This window comes from Aptenodytes forsteri, unplaced genomic scaffold (assembly GCF_000699145.1).
Source record: "Aptenodytes forsteri isolate BGI_AS27 unplaced genomic scaffold, ASM69914v1 Scaffold51, whole genome shotgun sequence".
Taxonomy (NCBI): domain Eukaryota; kingdom Metazoa; phylum Chordata; class Aves; order Sphenisciformes; family Spheniscidae; genus Aptenodytes; species Aptenodytes forsteri.
The window spans coordinates 2,920,104-2,942,045 of record NW_008795495.1 but is presented as its reverse complement, the minus strand read 5'-3'; the positions used below and the strand labels follow the sequence as shown (position 1 = coordinate 2,942,045).

At 34.6% G+C, this 21,942-nt stretch overlaps 1 protein-coding gene across 1 annotated transcript in view; it reads right to left on the bottom strand.

The window, feature by feature from the left end:
* PIBF1 (progesterone immunomodulatory binding factor 1) overlaps positions 1-21,942 on the bottom strand; it is a 125,777-nt gene that overhangs the window by 30,807 nt on the left and 73,028 nt on the right. The window contains exons 10-14 of the mRNA XM_009281719.2: positions 21,761-21,926; positions 18,064-18,214; positions 13,890-13,980; positions 8,995-9,097; positions 3,539-3,669 (exon numbers count right to left, since the gene is read on the bottom strand). Of these exons, the coding sequence (XP_009279994.1) occupies positions 3,539-3,669; positions 8,995-9,097; positions 13,890-13,980; positions 18,064-18,214; positions 21,761-21,926 (642 nt within the window). The remainder of the gene's footprint in view (positions 1-3,538; positions 3,670-8,994; positions 9,098-13,889; positions 13,981-18,063; positions 18,215-21,760; positions 21,927-21,942) is intronic.

Sequence of the window (21,942 nt, the reverse complement as noted above, 5' to 3'; positions counted from 1 at the left end):
ATAAAGTCAGTAAAAATATGGCACAAGAACACCCACAGCCCAAAGTAAGGAGATTGCTGTCATAGATAGCCTTCCTCATAGTTGCCTTCCTCTTGTGCTGATTTCATCAAGACTGTCTATTTCATCACAGAATCAAAACCACGTCCAATAGCAACCAACAGCCTTCTCAATAGATGAAGGAAATACAAAGCACTGCAGGTTGCTCCAAAACATTTATAAGGTTGCAAGAAAGTACTGACTCATCATCCTGGGAAATCTGCTGGAACCTAACCACCCTAGGAGTACGTTCTAAAAAGATATTGGCTGTCATCACTGTGCACAGAAGCCAATTATGGATTGTCTAAAAAAGTAAATTCACTTGCAAATTAGTCCTTGCTGATCCATCCCCACTCAAGTTAAGTGAGAGGTGATAGAGAACACTGGCACTGATAACACAGATGTGACTGCTCTACTTAGGGAATCCATGATATACATAATGCAGAACCATCTCTCTTGATGAGCAGATGAGATAAAAACACAACACGAAAAGAACACTCCTCCACCATAGATCCTGCACACTGAACACAAAGGAAGGAAAAGCATGATCAAGCACAGGGTAGCTGTGAGGATAAAACTAAGTATTCAGTCTTGATTGTCAGGGTGCAGGCATATCAACATTATGTTAATTTGTCTACAATCTGGTACTCAAATATGAGATTTAAAAAAAGTTATATTCAAAAAAATCACTAGTATTTTTAAAGGTCTGTCTGAAAACAAGAATTTGAACATTATTTTTTCGTTAGCTGGTTCTTGTGAAATTGCTTTCTAGAAATAAAACTAATGCATGTATTGTATGTAAAATTTAGAAAAATAATGTACTTTGTGTAACTGTAGCATAAGTTAAACCTCAACTTAAAAAGGCTACTACAGAACTGCAGTATTAACTATTAATTATAGGTAATGGTTGAAAAAAAAAAATTCATTTTGAAATAGCTTTACAAATATTAACTTTTTCCCTTAGCTGTGAGATACAGGGAAACCAGGCTTCATAAACCATATTTAGTGTTTTCACTATTACTTTTTTAATAGCACCAACGTTATCTGCAGAATTTAGGACCCTCCTTGAGGAGCAGTAATTCTCTGAACTCATCCTCTCAAAAATATTCCACACACAAACCAACAAAATGCTGTTTAATAAACTAAGAAAGACGGATAGGAATAGTGTTCTAAATCTTTTGATCCAGCAGAGCTTCACTTGGCATGTATTTGGTAGGGATTATCATTAATTTACTTAAATCCCATTCTGATTCAGTTCTGGAATAGCTGGGAGCTAGACTGGTCCACAAAGTAATGTGAAATCACCTAAAGGATATTTTAATTTAAAACTGTCATCAGCAGATTCCAAAAGGCTATCTATCCTCATGACAAAAGATTGCTGGAAAGTAATGGTTCTCTGGTTAGAAATCCTTTCCTCTAACCTTCCTCTCACTTGTGGGAAAGCAAAGAACCAACATTATCAATTTTATACCAGATTACGATTTCTCCTGTGCTCCAGGGAATATCAGCTAGCAATTTAGGACATTTGTTTTAAATGTGGAGTTATGAATAGCAAAATTAGGGACTACTGATATGTACCAAAAGCCCTAAGAAATTAGGCTGTTTCCAAGAATTTCACGGGCCTATGAAACTATGGCAAAGTTGAGGCAAAATTGTGACAAGGGAGTAATATTTTTAGTTTACAAGTAATATTGGAAACTACAGGAAAAAACTTCTTACCAAAACATTTAATATGCAAAGTAAGTGTTACTTTCTTGCTACAAAACCACTAAGGATAAAAATATTTTTTTGTCAGACCACACTTTCTTTTACAGAAACACAGACTAGTGGTGAGCACACCCCAGCTCACCACAGTAGAGTACTGCTGGTATGTTTATCATGAATGCTCGCACTGTGGTGCAGATCCATTTTCTTCCTTAACCTCAGGCACTTTAAGATGCCAAAAATTCCCTTTATAGTTAATGGAGAGTAACAGGCATCTAGCAAATGACTCACTCCATCCAAAATCTGAATTGCTTTTTGGAGATGCCACTTCCTCCATGAACTACTAAGGAAAGCTGACATGACTAAGTTCCTAATTTAGGTGCCTTAATTTGTAGGCTAAATTTAGGAAGACTATCTGGGCATACAGATTATTTGTAATGAGCCAAAAAAACTCAAGGAAATCAGTGTTAATAATGCATTTAAGTTCTTATATATTTTAATGGCATGAAATATACACTTTCAGAAATTACCTCACCTACCTACTCCCTTTTTTTCCTAGCTTTCGAGAGACTTTTGGACAACTATGTGAATAAAGAAAGATGTTTTCATGTTACTGTAATCTGAAAATTGAATTTGCTACTGACCAATTCTTTGATGATAGTATTCACAATTGGAAAGTAAGAGCCTGCATATATCGAGAACATTGTGATTTTTCATCTCCTGGAAAAATATAATTTACCTTTGAAGTTTTTCTTATAATTTATCAAGTCTAGGAAAATATTAAAAACACTTGATTCTGGAATAAAAAAAAAAATCTATTCTTGCTGAATCAAAGTTAAGCCCAGTGAAAGATATCTTGTCAGGAAGTATGAATGAATATTTCAGTTTATTTATAAATGTATTGATTTATGTATAGATTTACTTGGATAATAAGCATTTTTAGCTATTCCTCAAGGCATAACAAATACTATCCCAAGCCATCGAAACACTCTGAATAGATACATATGTAAGACAGTATGTAGGATAAAGTATTTAGCTATGGTGACTCCTACTTTTTGTATTTCCATTGCTTCAACAGATTTGTTGGAAAAACCCCTGTACTTTTCATGTAATTGCTTCATAATACAATCACATTAATGCTTCATAATTGTTACTGTATGCATTTCCTAAACTAAGATACCACATCAACACCTAATAGTTAAAATGCTAATTCTTCTGTAGTACAGTGGCACACAGCTATCCACTTGCTTGAAAATCAAGGGGCAGATTATTTTATAACAGCTTACTTGGGAACCAGATGTTAAACATAGTTTATAAAGCTATACGATGGTGGGAAGTTGCTCACAGTGGTCAGAGTTCTGACAGCTGGATATAACAGCAAACCAGAGAGTCTCCACTAGAGGAAGTCTGCTCAAGTTATGCCCGAAATACCCTTTGCTGGTGGACTAGTCTATTATTTTTCTCTGACTTTATTTCTTTATTTTTACTCTTGTACATCTGTTGTGTCATTCTTTCCTTTTAGTTTTCTGAAATTTCCTCTACTTCATGAGACCTCTTCTCAACTCCAAACTCACTTTAAACCTGACTGTCATTGCTGCTTTTCCAAACCTAAAGCCTCTTTTTCTGACAGTATGAGAGAAATCACATATGCTAGAGTTCCAACGTAAAGATTGGACTTAGTCAATGATGGACTGTCAACATCTCCTACTTTATGGACAATAACATAATTGTTTTCTAATGATAAACACATAAGTGATTTTACTTTCAGTTAAAATAAAGAAACAGTGACTTTAATTACCTGACATCTTTTTCAAGTTGTGTAATATGTTCTTTCTGTAGACTTATTTGAGAATCTCTCTGTTGCACGGTTTCAATGAGGTATTTGTACGGCTGTTGTACTTGACTCAACAAAGAATTTGCTCTGTCAAGCTGCCAAAAAAAGAAGTATTACTATTATAAATTTTGTAATTTATAAAGCACAATTACTTGATTATTATTGAATTATTATTGGATATTATTGATTATTACCAATTGCATAATAATATAAACCCCAAAACTGTTATTTCACACACAAAAGAAACAAAATACCCTCAAATTATTATCTAGTACACTATCCTCTCACTTTTCTGTTCTAATTGTACGATATTTTCACTGCAATCATGCTACCGCTCTCTACACTTCCGTAATCTGCATTTTCAAGAGTTTTAATATAACAGCGTCCATTGATGAAAAAAAATTAGTATAGACAAGGCCTCTGTTTCTTCACCTTGTTGACTACAAGTGACTTTTTTAAAACAGTACACTATTACAATGGAATTTTCAGCTCAGAAATTGAATCTAAATAAAAACACAGTAATAATGGAAGAAAAGTCCCCTTTCCTCTAATCAATTACTGTATACGAACAGTGAAATCCAACAGGATGTTTACAAGAGTAGTATAAAATAACTGTCATACCCATAAGTAGGAAATAAACCTTTCTAGCTGTATCCCCTGAACAAATTAGGATTACTAGGACTAAAAAGCTTGCATGATATGGCTTGCATCTTGAGCAATGTAACAAGATCATTCACTAAAATATGCACAGAATTAAGATCACACATCAAGATTTAGCAGTTTCAGCAGCTGGAGTACATATAAGTCAAGAATACCAACCAGATTCTTTAAAAAATAAATTAAAATCTTTTAAAGTTTAGATACAAACAGGTCTAATGGAATGAATTCAACGGAAAATGGTTAAACTTTCCAATTAGTTTATAGAATTTCTGAATAGATTTAACAATATGCATTTGCCAAATCAGACTCAGGAGCCAGTTGTCCTATTTTGTGTTGTTCCAAACAAGCAGGGGAAAAAAAACCCCTTCCTATAGACCTAGCCTATTTAAACATTTCAGGAATTTCCTAAAATCAGATTTTTCTCCTATTCGCAATTTTTAAAACATGAGACTGTGTTTCCTTCTTTCTCTGATTCCATTATATTTTTATTGCAGTTTTACTTCTGCCCTCTATACTCTGTCATATGTACAGAGAAAATATAATGTAATGGTTCACATTTATTAAAAAACAAAATATAGACAAAACTTTGCTTGCTCACCTTACTGGCCTTACTAAAAGGGGAGTTAACTCCACCACGTTTTAAAAAGTGAAATGAGAGACAATAACATTGCATTTCTTCAAATTAATGCAAATCCTTAAGTATTATTTAAATACATTAGTTCCTTCAGGAAATACTTATTCTAGTCCACAGTGAAATTCCAAGTTTATTGTAGAGAAGTAAAAAAAAGAGGCAATCATCTTAGTGAAGAAACTAATTATCTTCAATAAATTGATAAGCAATTAAAAAAGCTATTATTTTTCTAAGACTACAAGGTATCACAATAGAACTCTTTCAGGAAGACAATAGAGACTCTTTACATGACAAACAGGTAATTCCAAGATATGGAGTACTAATCTCTAGGATGGTCTAAAAATTGCAGTATAAAACCTTGAGGCTGCCATTATAGGAGAAAATTAATCCAACTGATCTTGTTTGGAATCCTGTTCTTGATAGCCTAAGAACTTTCAAAGGATGCTGTCATCACTGTGTGAAGTTCCTCATTGTTCTCACTGATAAGAATTAAAGTACTTCAGTGGGAAAGGACAAGTAAGGTGGTGTAAGCTTGGTTTGAGGCTGCTAAGTCATCTCTTAACTTGCTAACTTTACCAGCTAAAAAGCATGCTGCTGTTATGAAAAAAGGCTATCCCTTCCCTCTCCATGGTGGTGCTTTGCTGCCTGTTTGACTCTATAAACTTAAAAAAGGTTGTCATTAAACTGTAATCGATTAAGCATTAAATGCATTTAATGGATCAATTTTACTAATATACACACATGTATATAAATTTATCATTATCCTTGAGCAAAAGCACTATTTTTTGTAAGCAACTGATTTCTTTCTGCCTTAATGTACCAGATTTACTTACGTATTTCTGTGTCATTCTTTTAAGTGATAAATCTAATACCTTGCAATTGGACATTTATTATTTGTCCCTGAATGGACATCTCTATCAACCCGAAGGATTTCATCATTGTTCAGCTCACTCTCTTTCAGAGTGAGATGTAAACCTGCTTTTGGTAAAAATTTTTCAATTGAGGCATACAAAAGGCACAAATACAATGTCATGATGAAGGCTCGAAAAAGCCATTCAGCAGCAAGCCAAATATATCAGCTTAGTAAATGTTTTTATTTAGGATATCACTTTTACTGTATACTGACTCAGTATTTGCTTTTTAAGTCACCCAAAGACCATATTAGCTTTCTAGACACAAGAGACTGTCTATCCATCGGTTCTGGCACTGTTGTTCAAAACCTCTGCAAAGTGAATTTATTCCAAAATTTAGATTGGACACTAAATGTAGTAATTGCAGATCACTACTTTGCAGAAGCTGACATATAGCCTTCCACTTACTTAAACTGAGAGTAACGTGAAGTGAGTTGCAGAGGCAATAAACTGATTATCACTAGCTGAGGATCTTTCTTGGATCAGGTCACGAGAATTCCTTTATTCTGTTTGTCCTAGACATGGTCAACAAACCTTCTGTAGTATGAAATAAGTCTCAATACCTACTTTAACATTGCAGGTCACTGCTATACAAAGCAACAGAAAGAGGACTTTAAGGGAAAATTCTTTTCTAATTCTGTATCACAGACCTGAAAGTAGATAGGATCCTGCAGTTAAATAAAGCCCGACAAACTATAATGGGACTAACTGAAGACTGACAAGTTTTTTTTCAGCCCCTGAGCTTTTCCATAGGGTTCCAACTTTCAAGCAGGCACATTATATCAGACTTCCATCAAATGAATGAAATTATGGAGAGGTCAATAGTTTCTTCTTGGTAATGCTGGACTTTCCCGGAAGATCAATATGATTCCTTTCTATAAAGCTCAACAGCAATTGGTTGAGGACAGTCCAAAAAAAGAGTCTTAGAAAGAGCATCCACTGTAGTTATTGCAGTCTTTTTCTTTTCCTCCCTCCTTTAAAGAGCTTAAAAAAAAAAGTTGTATCATAAATACTGCAGTGAAATACCAGTATTTAATCCAAGTTCAAAAGAAAAGTTGGTCCAATCACTTTGGCATCAACTTTCAATACATGTTCTAGATTTCATCTAAATGACTGAACAAAATGTCAATCAAAATAATAATACTGGGCTACCTGAGCATGCTGTATTCTACAGGATGTCTGTTTTGCTCTTTAAAAAAAAAAAAAAAAAAAAAGAAAAAATCAAGAAAGACGATAGCTTGGAGTAAAAAATCTATCTTAGCTCAGGGGATGCAGTAAATACAGCAAACAGAAGTTTAAAAACTTTAACTATATAAAGAAAGGTAATAGATAGCAATCAGTATAATATATGAAATACAGAAAATTTACAAGCGGAGCTACAACTTCAAGGGGAAAGTTGATATTAGCAGGCATAGAACTCAGAACAAAAAAAATGGGAGCAAATAAATCCTAGAAACAGTGCAACCCATTATGGCAGAGATACGGTAAAACTGTATATAATGCTGAAGAAAACACAGAAGTTTTCAATAAAATTTTTTGCCCTCTGAAAAGAAGTCAGATGATCAGTTTGTATAACATGAGAATGATGAACTATTTTCCTGTCCATTAATAACAAGTGTAAACTCTTTGTGCACATACTGAAGGATGGCAAGCAGAATGGCTTAAGTAATTGTTATCAAACAAAATGGCCTATAATCATATGCAAAATCAAAAAAAAAGGGGGGGAAGAAAGAAATCTGATGAAGCATTCAGAGCTGAATGCCAGACATGAGTTTAATAGAAAGCAGGTCTTAAAAGATTTTATTTAACTTTGAGTTTGATGTTAATAGGCTTAGTAGCTGTGCGTTAGCTATCTGCAAGACATTGAACTTCATACTGCATGACATTCTGATTTAAACTATACCATTATATGATAAAAGATCAAGAAAGGGCTACGTGACACCTCATGGGAGAATAAAAATGAGGTGAAGACGTTCTAGTGGAATTTTGCAGGAATATCAACTAAGGTCAGTGGTACTGAATCTTTCATCAGTGATCTAGAAGCAAATATAAACCCACTGTGGGTAAGAAGAAATGTATTGAAGTGGAAACCAGACAGCTTTAAGTGGGAAATAAAGCATAGATTTTATTAACGATAGCAAAAGAATAGTGATAGAGAAAAATACCAAGGATAACATTGGATTCACAAATCTCTTGATGTCTTCAAGTCAAGAAGACTTGAAAGATATGATTTAGTCAAATACAAATTACTAGGATATACCTAAGAAGAATCCATAATAAATCGTAGTATTGGTTAAAAAAAATCTGTACAAAAACTTCACTGTTCATGTATCTTTCATTGAAATAATACATATAATCATATATACACATATAAAATTCACGTAATTTTAAAATACGTAGAAAATGCAAGTATTTGCACTGTGAAGTACATGGGTGTAGTTATCCTAATTTATAATTACCATGGCTTTAAAAATCAAACTGTTAACCACATTCCTGCAACTGTCAGCCTAGAAATTCCATATGGTGGCAATATCTAACAGCAAATCTGGAAGTTCTTTGGTTCCCAAGAGAAAGTTAGAAAACAATCCTAAAAATACTTCAAAAAATTAGTTAGCCCTAATTCTGGGAGATTTCAAGCTGAGTTTTGTTTAGTGTTTGTTCTCCATGTCAATGTAATATGTGTTCAGGTATTTTATATATAGAATTTTAAAAGATCATGAAATTAAACTCACTGTAACAAAGTAAAAAAAAAAAAAAACAACAACTTTTTGAAAAGCAGCTTATGTTAAACATTCCCTAGATTTGTATATTCAAGACTCAAGAACTGAACAATGTAGAAAAGGATTTACAGAAATATCTTCAAAGGTGATTTAAGAGAAGAGCTGTGTAAAAAGTAACGAGGTATTCATTGAACAATTAACTATCAAACAGAACAAACTAGTTTGGCTAGCTGGTCTTCCGTTTAGAAATCAGAACGTTGTCTGTCTGGCTTACATTCTTGTTTAGCCTGTGAAGTAATTCTTCTTTTGATCTTGGTTTCAAAATACAATATAAACTTCTTTGAAAACGTTTAACATAGAGTTTTGGTTAATTATGAGGCCATTTTTTTATATCAAATAGATAATAAACACTGTTTAGAAAATATTTCATTTTATGAACAGCTGTTCTGCAATGTTTATAGCCTCTACAGATTTGATTTTTTTGTAGCAGCAATTTACCTCTTGTGAAATCTGTGTTACTTGTTCCTTCTGATGTTCCAGATCTTTTACAAGCAATGAGTTTTGCTTTTCTAGCTGCAGTAACCTCCTTGCCAAGTGAACGCTGTGCCAACAAAAAGCAAGCTCAAGTTGAACTTTTTCCAAAATATGCAAAAGAAATTCTCACATTTATACTTCAGAACTTGATTGCCTTAATTTTTCACCAATGCTTAAATACTAATATATATAAACTACATAGTAAAACATGCAGAATGGTCAAAGTCAGAAAAACAATGAAAATATTACAAAATTTAACAGCACTGAAATAGCACTCCCACAGTTATGCCATTGTAATATTTTCTACAAAGTAATTACCTACATAATTTGTACAATACTACACAAATGCAGTAATCGTCAAAATGTTTCAACTATATATAAGCATTCACTTTTTAGCAACTTTATGGAATCACTGTAATTGGCTTCTCCTTAATTTAAAAAAAAAAAGCACATTAATATACATTTTGTAGCGGAACACTGAAAAATGTAGTATTTTATTATTTTCAAAACAGAGGCAAAATTGTTTTGTCTGACATTTAATATGCTAAATAATTAAATGTTATTGCCACTTTTTTTTTAAATAAAGTCTTACGCAGAGCCACAAATTAACTTAGAAGTGAAGAGAAAAGATTATCGAGTTACTTAAACACCCTAGTTAAAAAATTAGATCCTCAACCTCTTGCATGTTTCACGTCCAAAGTCATAAGAGTTTATCATCAATTCAACAGCATAGTTCCATAGGCAGCAATGGGAAGATTCAGTATGCAATTGCAGAGCCTACTTCCAGACATCTAAGCTAGTCTTTGAAGCTGTTATTAATCATTTAGTCCTATTCAATATAGACTGTAGAGCCTACCTATATTCCACTAAAATGGACTCCTGGATGGTGAACTGAAATGTACGCCAAACTCCATTGACTGTATTGATTAGAACTAAATTGGTTATAATGGGAGGTTAGACGCCAAGTCTCTGTGTTAAACCTATGATTAGATGTCTAAATTTATGTATCGTGTAATGAATCCTGCCATCTTTATAGGATTCAGCAGCTTGGTGGCTTATTATCAAAATTGTATCTAGAGAATTTATCACTGTACCCCTCTGTGTTTAGGTACTCTAGTCACCAATCTATTTCACAACGTGACATGGGAAATTCAGAGCTCTAAAAATGAGGAAGATATACAGGGCTAATACCCCTTTTTAGTGTGGCTTAACCACTGGAGTAACGGCTCTCCACAGCAATCTATACTTCCAGTTAAATGTGAGCCATTTTTCAGAAACTTTTATATTGAAGAAAGGGAGAAGTCACTCCAGTTCAGATCTTAGACTATCAATGCTTACCATCCATAAACTGAAAATGTAATACTGTTAGTCTCCAAATAATAGATAGCAAAGTGTTATCCAGTTCTTGACCATGATACTGAATCTATAAGAGGTCTAAAGCAGACCGACAGGGAGATTATATTTATGCTTAAGCTGAGGCTTAGAGTGTGTAAAGCTAGATGAGTGCATAAACTTTCTCTGAAAATTTGACCAGTCATAACCTCCACCTTCTCCTCAATAAAAGGGAATACACTTAGATTTGGCAGAAGTCTTAATATTCTTCACCTGTGTTATAAATCTACCCTTTCATACAGAATCTTTTACTTTCGCCTTGTATGAGAGGAATTAGTGAATGCTATTGAGAATTTCAGGTTGGTAAGAGGTTGTTTCTCAGGTCCTCCTACAAGGAACATTACACTGTGTAAACAATAACTGACAAAAAGAGAAAATAATTCTCCAAACTAGTTATTTGGATTTTTATTTAGGAGATACAAGATGTGTGTTAAGAGCCCATCTAGTACAAAAGAGAAATGAAGTACTGCTCTGATATCTCTAGTTAGGGATCTTATACATTAGTTATTAGAGTTCAAGGGGAAACATGGATACCTTCCCATGGCAGCTTTGGGAATGTAGCCCATCATAATTTTCCCAGCTACAACTATTCAGTGAACTTGACCTGAATTTGCAACTATTTAAGGATAAACACAAGTACGTCTTTCAAGTATGCTTGTCAATATGTTTTTTGACTACTCTAAATTTAAAGCAAAGGGACAAAGGGACTGATCTGCAAAGACATCTTATATGCTGGAAAACTTTGATTCTAACTATACTAGAAAACTATGCAGTGCTCAAGAATGTGATAATTTATTGTTAGCAAACCACTAGAGTGTTCCTGGTAGTATTCTGGCATTTACTCATTAACACTCCCAAACAGTGCCTAGTATAGCTGAAGAGTTAGCGTGGGCAAGCAATCATTGCCAATACAAAGTTCATATGCAGCTAACCTACACTGAGAGTTTAGTTTTATGGAAGTGGGCCACTACATGCCATTTGGTCTCGATGCTTCAGAATGCTCCCACACATGTTTAATTTACCAGTATGGGTGTATGGTGCCTACGTTCGAAGTAATGAAATAGTTGTTTCTGGCAAGTAGGCAAAGAGGTATAGACCCCACAATGCACCATCTTGAATAGGTGGTTTTGTACAAAGTTTCAGAGACTGAAGTACATGCTGTGAACTTACAAGAGCTCTTCATTTAGGATCACACATGTCTGGAATTAAAGAGCAGATAGTGGACTCCAAAAAGAAGATTATTCACATTTGTAATAGATTCTCTTTCCTTAAGCAATCCCGGAGAGCAGAAAACTTATCTGTGTTTCTTTAATGTCTCTCAACATAGAAGTTGGTGTCACAGAGACTTTGCTTTAAAGCTTAGGGAGCCAAAGGCATCACACACATTTTCTGCATGGCAGTTTTCCTTGAGTCAGAACAGCAGCAGGTAAACCATACACAGACTTTTATGGCTTTTTTAATCTTCTTAATTTTCAAAAGATAAAGAAAGTCTATGAAGTCTCCAACACCATTATGAAGGATTAAACCAGCTTTATCTGCCAGTGCCTTTTGGAACAAAAGAGGAGTATATGAGGCATTCTGATAGAGTCACTTCTAAGCACATCTGAAATCCTGGCTTATTGATCATCAGATTCACCATTCAAAGGTGATTTAGCAGAATTCTTTTATATGTAAATAATCTAAACTGAATCTAATAAGGTGGGGAAAAAGAAGGATCTAAGCTGAAACTCAGAAGAGTTCCCAAACTATCGACAGAAGAGGAAGGAACTGAAGTTTGAGGAAATGATGCTATAGAACTCTCAACAGTTTCCTAAAACAGACATAGAACAGGGTTATGGAGTTTCTCCCCCCCTCCCCCCCCCCTTTTGTCTTGAATTTTATGCAATATAAAAAGAAATCTTACAAGGAAACAATCTGAAGAGGTTTAAAAATGTGAAGGAACAAATTAAGCCATGCCAAAGTTAAGTACTACATAAAATCTTTATGATTTTTTGATTTTTGTCAGCAATACGTAACTGCACAACAGGTCTAATCTGATTGACAATCATATCGACATCACTTACTTGAAAAACAAATATAAAGGACAGAAGAAATAGTACGTGGCCCATAAATCTTTGTTGCAAACATGAACAGACCATCATTTGCCCTTATTTCTCATCAGTAACTTTCGGTGTTAAATATTCTTTGTCATGGAGAAGGTGGGGGTTAAGAGGACAAAAACGACTAAACAAACTAATACTTGTAGTAAAAAACAGCTATACATGACAAAACCTGCACTTCCAGCTCCTGAATGCTAGAAATGTACACGGTGAAGCTATGGTACATGTTCACCCTGTCTTTATACTCTTCTTTGTGTGTCCACCAATGATGGTGGAGTTTCTCATTTTGGCAGAAGACAGCACGGTCAAAGTCTACCACTAACACAAATTATGCAGTTGAATTTCCTGCATTTAAGCAAATTGTAGACACACTCAAAGTGCAAGGAATGAATCTAATTCCATTCTAATTGTGGTATCACCTCTGCCAGGCTGGAGACAGGATTCTGGACAAAAAAACAATCACATTACTCTGACCTGATATTGTGAAGGATGTGGAATCTCTATCCATAGAGAAAATCAAAACTTAGCTGGACAAGCTCTTGAACAATTGGATTTGCTCTGAGCATGGTGTTGAACCCTGCTGACGTCCAGATGTTCCTTCCGACCTAAATCATCCCACTATTCCATGATTCCAATCTTAGGTTATGTTTTATTTTTATACTCTCTACACATATTTTGAACAACAGCAAAAGTTTTGCTGTGGTCACAGTTTAAAAATGTTATAAATAAATCCACATTCCCTATACTTCGCAGTGAGTTGAAGCCTTTATGCTCACAATGAGCCATTCAAATGTCACTGTTATTTCTTAAAGACAACGCATAATATAAATTTATTATTTAAAAATCACTATGATCAAGAGGTATGTTATTCACCCTACACATCACTTTTATTTATTGATCAAATGGTATCAGAGCAAACTGAAGAAATATAACTGGAATCAGATCCTGTATTTGTAAAGATGAAATAGCGATGCTCTGAAACCTTGGCCTTCTTAATTTCCTGACAAATGTGTTTTTGTTACAATTACACACAACCATTTTTAGGGTATTAAAAACTTATTTCCTATTATATACATGTAAACAATGTAAGTAGTCTGTTTTTATAGCTGTTTAGTTTTATGCAATTAAAATTCATCTTTCTGAAAGACAAGGAAAAAAGATCTTAAAATGACCTAGAAAAATATGTATACGCTCATTTATATGCATCAACCACATTAACAGGTCCTAGTCTTCATTCTATTCCTGTATACTTAAGTCATTAAAAAAACTCTATGTTAATCAAACTGGCTGGATTCTAAGACAAAACATAATGCACATATCTTCATTTACTTTATCTCGAACAAGTAAATTCAGGAGGCACTTTTTTACCTTTGCTTTAGTCGTCTTTTGGCTGTTGTAGGAACATTAGCACCATACCCATATGAGAAGAGAACCCTTTCAGCTTCAACTTCATTTTCCACTGCAAAAAATTGCAGAAAGGTACTGTTGAAGAACATAATTACAGTGGAAGAACTTACAAACTTCTAAGCAATTCTATTTATAATTATACACACACACAAACATTTTTCTAGAAGCTAGATTTTCAGTTGGTGTAATCTTCTGGACTTCAGTGGAACAATTTTGTTCACAATTAGCATTAATACAGTGCCATAATTAATTTCTTAAAACACTGGCAGGCTTTTCACTTTTTATTTTTCTGATTAACATAACATTTATGCAATATGAAAGTAAAGGAAGAGTTCAGTGTCCTTTAATATTCATATTATTGGTATAGACACAAAATACACACTAATAGTATAAATGTAATTCAGCAGTACAGGGTTAGGTTGCTTAGGTTTGTTTTCTAAAGAATTCATTTTCTGTGCATACATAAGGAAGTAGAGGAAGATAAAATTAGGGAGTGCTTAAGCCAACTGGACACAAAGAAGTCCATGGGACCAGAAGGGACGCATCCCAGTTGCTGAGGGAGCTGATGTCACTGTGAGGCTGCTCACTATCATTTTTGAAAGACTGTGGTGATCAGAAATTTCTGATAACCTGAGGAAAACAAATGCCATACCCATCTTCAGAGAAGGGCAAGAAGGAGATTCTTATGTTTATGCAAAGTAAAAATATTCAAAATAATCTCTGCCTCCATAGATGATTTATTTCTGAAAATGTATTTCTAAGGATTTAAAACACATTGGAATTGCTTTGAAAAGAAATCCCAATAGCAGTAAGATTAAAACGTGTACAGATTTTAATATTTCAGCTTGTGTAATTCATGTTTCCTCTCTCCTGTAAGATAAAGTGGGCCAGAGGAAAAAAAAAGAAAAAAAAAAGTGTGTGTGTGTGAGGAAGGTAGGGGCAGAGAGAGGGGGACAGAGGAGGGGTAAAAGGGGACAAAGAGAAAGGGGGAGAGGCAGGGGTGTGATAGAAGGAGGGAGCACAAGCGAACACCAGCCCAGGCACCACACAACAGCTTTGATGAATCGAGTAGTTGGGAACAGGAGAAACAAATTTAGGAAATTACCTGACAGTCCTATCTGACTCATCTTTCCTAATGTTCAAGTGCCCCAAAATCAGAAATACCTTCTCCTCGCAACAACTTCCACGCTATAGCTTCTTCCCTCACTTGTCTAATACCCTTTTAATGCTATTTTAAATGAGGATTCTTAAAACACATTTAGAAAGAGAAAAGCCTCTAGTAGAGCACTTGCAATAAGTCACATATCTAGTTACATGAAAAACAACACAGAAATTTCAGTAAGTATGATAGAAAAAGTTTACTGATGTGGCAGTACAAATGCACCAGAACTTCATATTTTGAAGGCTGTCTTAGTTATGACGGGGAATCATCCAGTGCCTTAAATACCTCTGGTTCAGAAAAACATAAAAAAATAATTTAACCTGCCTTTATCATAATTCTTCTTTTTGGTTACAAATTTGGTGTTGTATGACTCAGAAAAATGTCAGTAAGATCCTGCCCTACAAATTAATCTCTGTCAGTAGTGTCCATGTAAATGTCAGATCGTGAAGACAAACACAAAAAAATTTGGAATTGTTGTAGGTATCAAGCCAAAGTAATGTTCTGTATCAGTGTGTGCTTCTCTTCTTTTATGTCTTTCCAGGCTCTTCACCTGACTTTGTGGTGTAAAATAAACATTTTACAAGTTAGGGGACACTTATTAATGACAGGTTTTTTTATACTACTTAGCAAAAGAAGTGCCATTGTGAGGATACAGATAGGTTCAACCTTTTCCTTAAAAAGATACTAACCAATGGAAGCAAGAAAAATCAAACTATTAGTCTACAACGAAAACATCCCAAAGTGAAGATTTTACCCTGAAAAGGAAAAATAGACAAATGCCAAGAAAGTTTACTATTGTTATTCATGTGGAAACCACTCAGATGCTGTAAGGAGTGGCTACATAAATTCTTGATAGTTTCCTGAATAGGCTGTTTATGTTATTTCAATATTAATATAGTGAGGCATAATGATGAGGAAGTAACAGTCACAATTCAGTGATCTCTTCCACATGTACATTCTCCAAAGGAAGAAATAAAAAGCTTATATGATTATATGACAAAAGCCACCTCACATGTCCAAATACACAGTTTATTAAAAAGTCCAGAGAACCTAACCCCCAGCAGCACCCCCAAATATTTTAAAACAGCAGAGGCTTCATAACTCAAGGAGAAGAAAAAAATATTACATGGTATTGAAATATAAAGAAATGACCACAGGACTGAAGAGTAAAATCTTATTCTCACTAATGTCCATAGAAAATTCTGGGGATGTCTGGTCTCCTTCCAAATGTTTTTAAAAAGGGAATTTTTTTTTTCTACCTTTAGCTATTCATGACATGTAAATGCCAGGACATGATTTGAGACACAGGGAAAAGTATGTCTTCTCCTTCACAAAGTGTTTTTAAAAAGGAAAATGATTTGAGACACAGGGAGAAGTATGTCTGTTTTCTTTCAAAGTGTTTTTAAAAAGGAAATACTTTTTATTTCTTCTGATTTTCCTCAGAATTTCACCTTGGTGCTGGAATTCAGTCTTAATTAGTATTAATCCTAACTTTCAATATTTAATACACTGTAATAATAGTAAGAAAAAACAATATTAGCTATTAAATAGAAAGTATATTGAAATAATATTGAACTATAACTCCCTTTTTTCTCCAACAAAATCAGAAAAGTAATTATATTTTAACAGAACAGTCCACTTGTAAACTTTCATTTCTTTAAGCCATATTCTGTAGCATAGAATATAAATTGTAATTAAAATACATAGTTAAGAAGAAGTTATGAATGATTTAGTTCTGTAAAAAACTTTACTGCCACCCCAAGATGCATAAGAAAATACAAATCAGTGTAAACAAAAAACAGCATTCTGAACTCTTTCTTCTCCTTGGGGGAAAAAAAAAAAAGAAGGTAAGGTCCAAAAATTCTGTATTAATAAGTAAATACTCCTTAGGAAAGTTTATATATACTTCAAAAAACATGTTACTGACTATAACATAAGCATGTATATAGCAAACATGCTTATGGTCACACTGGAACCTTTGGGTAGTCATGCCATTCTAACAAGTACAAGCTGCAGTGTATAAAATTAATAAAGTATGTACAGTCTAATTACTAAAGATACCCAGATATCACTGCATCCCAGTAATACATACTTTTCTCTACACTATTGTTTTATATATAAAGCTTATGCAATGATCTTCTACCTGGAAAACATTATTTATAAATTGTGATTCTTTTTTGGAGGAGCAAAGAAAGAGAAAAGGACAAGAAGATACATGAACTAGTTTGAAATCTTAAAATGTCCTACTCTGGTTACACACAGGCTAAAAGACTTGAAGATTTCTTACTTTTCTTTCTTTACTTTCAAATTAGAAATTACTTGCTTTGTGGATTCATTTAGGCTGAGAATCAAATCAATAGAGATTTCACAGAAATTTTGCTGTGTTTGAGAACAGATATTGTTATTTTTGCCAACCGGAGACAAAAATTTTCAAAAGTAATCAGACCTGAATTTAATCCAGGGTTTAGTACTTGGAACAGACTGATCTGCCACAAGCAACTACTTAACGTCTAATTATTATTAATTCAACACAAGGAAGGGCTTTCCCCCCCCCCAATTCATTCAAAAATTCACATTAATGACTGTACCATACAATGAAACCTATAATTGTCTGTCAACAAAAGAGGGTTTCCTGGTATTCAGAATATACTTAAATTATAAAAGAATCCTAAAAAAACATATCTAGTTATAATGGACGATTAGAATAACGAAAAATGAGGGAAACAGAAACACTGAGATGATTTTTAATATCCATACGTCTAAGTTCATGTTTATTTGACACATATTTACAGATACATTTAGAAATCCGTCATTAATACTTTATATCAAAATAATTACTGCATCTTAATTGTCAGGCATAAGGACGGAGAATGACAGACGCTGTAATACTTTCCAAGTGCCATGAGAAACAAGACATCTCGTCATAATGCCAGAACCACCTACAGACAGAATATAATTTGTGACAGAACTTACTTTCTGCTGTCTGCAATATTATCTCATCAAGCTCTTTTTCAAGTTTTTCGTAAGTATCTAGCCTTGCTTGAAACTCAGAATTCTGTGTTTGAAGTTCAATAATGCGTGTTTCACTAGAAGACTGAAGACTATAAAATTCCTTAGTCAGCACCTGTGAGAATGAATAATGGAAAGATCAGGGATTCAGCATTACAGCTATTTATGAAAGAGACAAAATATAGTACATGTAAAATGCTTAGCAGTATGAAACTAAACTTTTAATGTAACTTTTGCAAAAGAAAGATTAGAATACTTTAAAAAACAGTTATTTTTTCAACTATATTATCTTGCACAGATTATACACTCAGGTCATATCACTTATGCCTATCTCCTAAGGCCTTATTAATTCTAAGAATCTGTCTCTGAAAAAGCTACAAGAATTTTAAAGGAGAGTTAGGAAAAACAAGGTGACAGCTAAAAAAATTAATACACAGCAGTCAAAACAGTGTAAATGCATTTATTTTTGTTGTTTTAACTGGATTCAGATTTCAGTTATCAATTAAAAAAAAGAAGGTTCCTTTACAGAATGGTAAATGCACAAATATCAAAATTTGGTATTTAAGATATACCAGATTCTTATTTTTTACTTATTAATAAAAGATAATATGCCATTAACATTCAGGACTAATGTAAATACTTAATCCACTAAACTTAAACAAAAAAGCACATATTCAAAAGTAAAAGTTATAAAGGTCCTTATAGGAACTGAAGTTTGATATAGTGCTTGAATATAGAAAACAACATTGACAACAAATATTATAAAACCAACTGGAATAAAAAAATCCTTGGTAAGTAAAGTAGTAATCTACCTGCTTTGCAGAAAAAAAACCACCAAAACAGGTAAAGTAATAACTAAGTAGTACTGTAGCTAAGTTTAATACTAACTTCCCAAATAAAAATCCCAAACTTTCAAGATGACAATTGAATATAGATCTTGAGATACAGAAATGTATGCATAGTGTATACAGCAGTAATACCAGATTCACTGTCAAAAACACTAAAGAATGCACAATGCTTAGAGAAACAAGCCACTCGAATATAAAAAGATTGGTCCAGTGTCACAGAAGAATAAATGTATAGGTTAAAGTTTGGCAACATATAAACCATCTGTTTCCTAGTTTTAGCATGCATAAGAAGAGAAACTACTCTGTGCTGAAATCCAAATAAAAACAAGAGTTGGTTCACAAAAGCAGCTGTAGCTGAGCCACAAGATACTAATGACTACACTATTAATTAAGAGCAATATCCTATAAGAAGGGTAAGAAAAGACCCTTAGTACATTGATACTATATATAAGAAAGGAAATTAAAAAATTAAGAATTCAGTCAAAAGGAACAAAAGTAAAAGCTTCAGACATCAAATATTTAAATTCTGCAAGAACATTTCTTAACGAAAGAGCACTGGTTTCAAAGTGTCTCTCTAAAGAGAAAAGGAAGTGCCAAAAGTGTTAGTAGAACTGAATGCCAAATAGTCAAGATGTTATTCAGATCAAATAAATACCACAAAGAAAAAAGGAAATATAACTCAAATTTAACTATCTTCTCAAAGTTTAGACATGTCTGTGCAATTAAAAGTCTGTTTAGCAACCTCAAAGTCTAGCAAAACTACCACTTCCAGTGCTCGTGACCACAACTAACCTCATCAGCCAGGATCTGAATGTCCCAATACAGACAAAACAAGAAATTACATTTTATCTAAATCTCTCTAATTCCAACCCTGCCACTTCCAGTGCTCGTGACCACAACTAACCTCATCAGCCAGGATCTGAATGTCCCAATACAGACAAAACAAGAAATTACATTTTATCTAAATCTCTCTAATTCTGTTTCTGCTCTATAGTCCCTTTTCATAAACACCCTAGGCAGGTTCAGCACTAGAAATGTGGGGAGTTGAATAACAGCATCCTTCTTCAAAAAATGAAGGCTGCCATAGCTGGCACTTGAAAAAAAGTTTTTTTATTCTGTCCTGTCCAGTTTGTATCCTGACGTTTGTTTTAGACATACACTGCCAATCTCATTTAAATCTCACAAACTGGACTCAGTGATATGATTTTGGGACTAACTTTGCACAGGTGAATAAATTTTGTTTTAAAGTAAGTTTGCTTTGCTGAATACTGGACACCTTTCCAATACTAAAATAGGTGAACAGGATATGAAAGTACATGTTTGAAAGATAATAAATTCTAAGCTTGTAGAGATAAAAAGGTCCAAGTCATTCAACTCTACGTAAATAGGTGCACTGGGTGCAGGTGCCCAGGCGCTGGCAGTGGGGGCTGCAGGGGCGGCCTCTGTGAGGAAAGGCTGGGTCTGCCCCGTGCCGGACACAGCCGGTTCCAACCGACCCACTGCAGGGAACGGCTGAGCCCCTCAGCCAAGGCGGTGGCACCTCAAGGGAAATGTATTTGAGAAAGGACAAAAATGCTGCATGGCAGTGAGGAATGAGGGAAAAAAGTGTGAGAAACAGCCTTGGTGCAGACACCAAGGTGAGAGAAGGAGGGGAGGAGGTGCTCCAGGTGTCAGAGCAGAGATTCCCTTGCAGCCCATAGAGCAGACCGTGGTGAAGTAGGTTGTCCTCCTACAGACCATGAAGACCACGCCAGATCAGATATTCACACTGCAGCCCATACAGGACCCCATGCTGGAGCAGGTGGACATGCCCTGAAGGAACTGCAACCTGTGGAGAGCCCAAGTAGGAGCAGATTTTCTCCTGAAGGAAGCTGCAGCCCATGCAGGATCCACACTAGAGCAGGGTAAAAGTGTGAGGAAGAAGGAACAGCAGAGAGGAGCTGTTATGGACTGACCCCAACCCCCATTCCCCATCTCTCCCTGCGCTGCTCAGGGAGGGGGAGGTAGGAGTCAGAAGTGAAGGAGGGAAGTTAAACCCAGAAGAGAAAGGCATGGGGAAAGATGTTTTAGTTTTTTACTTTATTTCTCACCATCCAAATCTATTTCAATTGGTAGTAAGTGAAATTAATTTTCCCCAGGTCAAGTCTGTTTTGCCCATGATGGTAATTGGTAAGTGTTCTCCCTATCTTTATATCAATCCACAAGCTTTTTCAGCTTATTTAACACCCTGTCCTCTTGAGGAGGGGGACTGAGAGAGCGGCTGGGTGGGTGTCTGGCAGCCAGCCAAGATCAACCCACCACGATAGAATTAGCAATGTTAGGTCTTTTCAATGCTGTATACACCATGCTCTCCTTGACTTCTTTAGCTGTAAAAATTTGTTCCAGAATTATGTATCAATAAAAAGTACTTTTATTACATAACAATGCTATTACAAATCCTACTTTTAATAATGATACTGAATTCACTATAACTGTTCTGGTATAACTGTCTTCTTTCCCTACAGTAATCACATAGACTGACATAAGCAGCTCTGTGATACAAGCATATATATACCTCACATGAATGAGGTAGTCTTCAACATCTCTCCATGAGAGATTGTTTTGCCTTCTTCCTCTCCCCTAAGTCTTGCTTTCCATTGAACTGGTCAAACTTAATAAGCTTTGTCATTAGATTCTGCTTCAGCAGAATTTGGTGGAGATACTAATTCAGCCGTGTATGTTCTTTGCTACTTTTTCCCCGGGCTTTTCCATTTAAAATTCTAATTGAAAACAACTATGTAATGCCCTGTAAAGTGTCTCTGTATATAACATACCTCCAGCTTTCTCTGATATTTCTCACATTCCATTTGGCACTGTGAAAGATTCTTAGCTGTTTCTTGTTGCATGAGTTGAACATGTTCACTTTCAAAGGACTTTAACTTACTTTGGTGAAGAAGTTCAGCTACTTTGCTTTCTGTGCCAAGCTGCATTTGTCTATACCTAAAAGGAAAAAAAA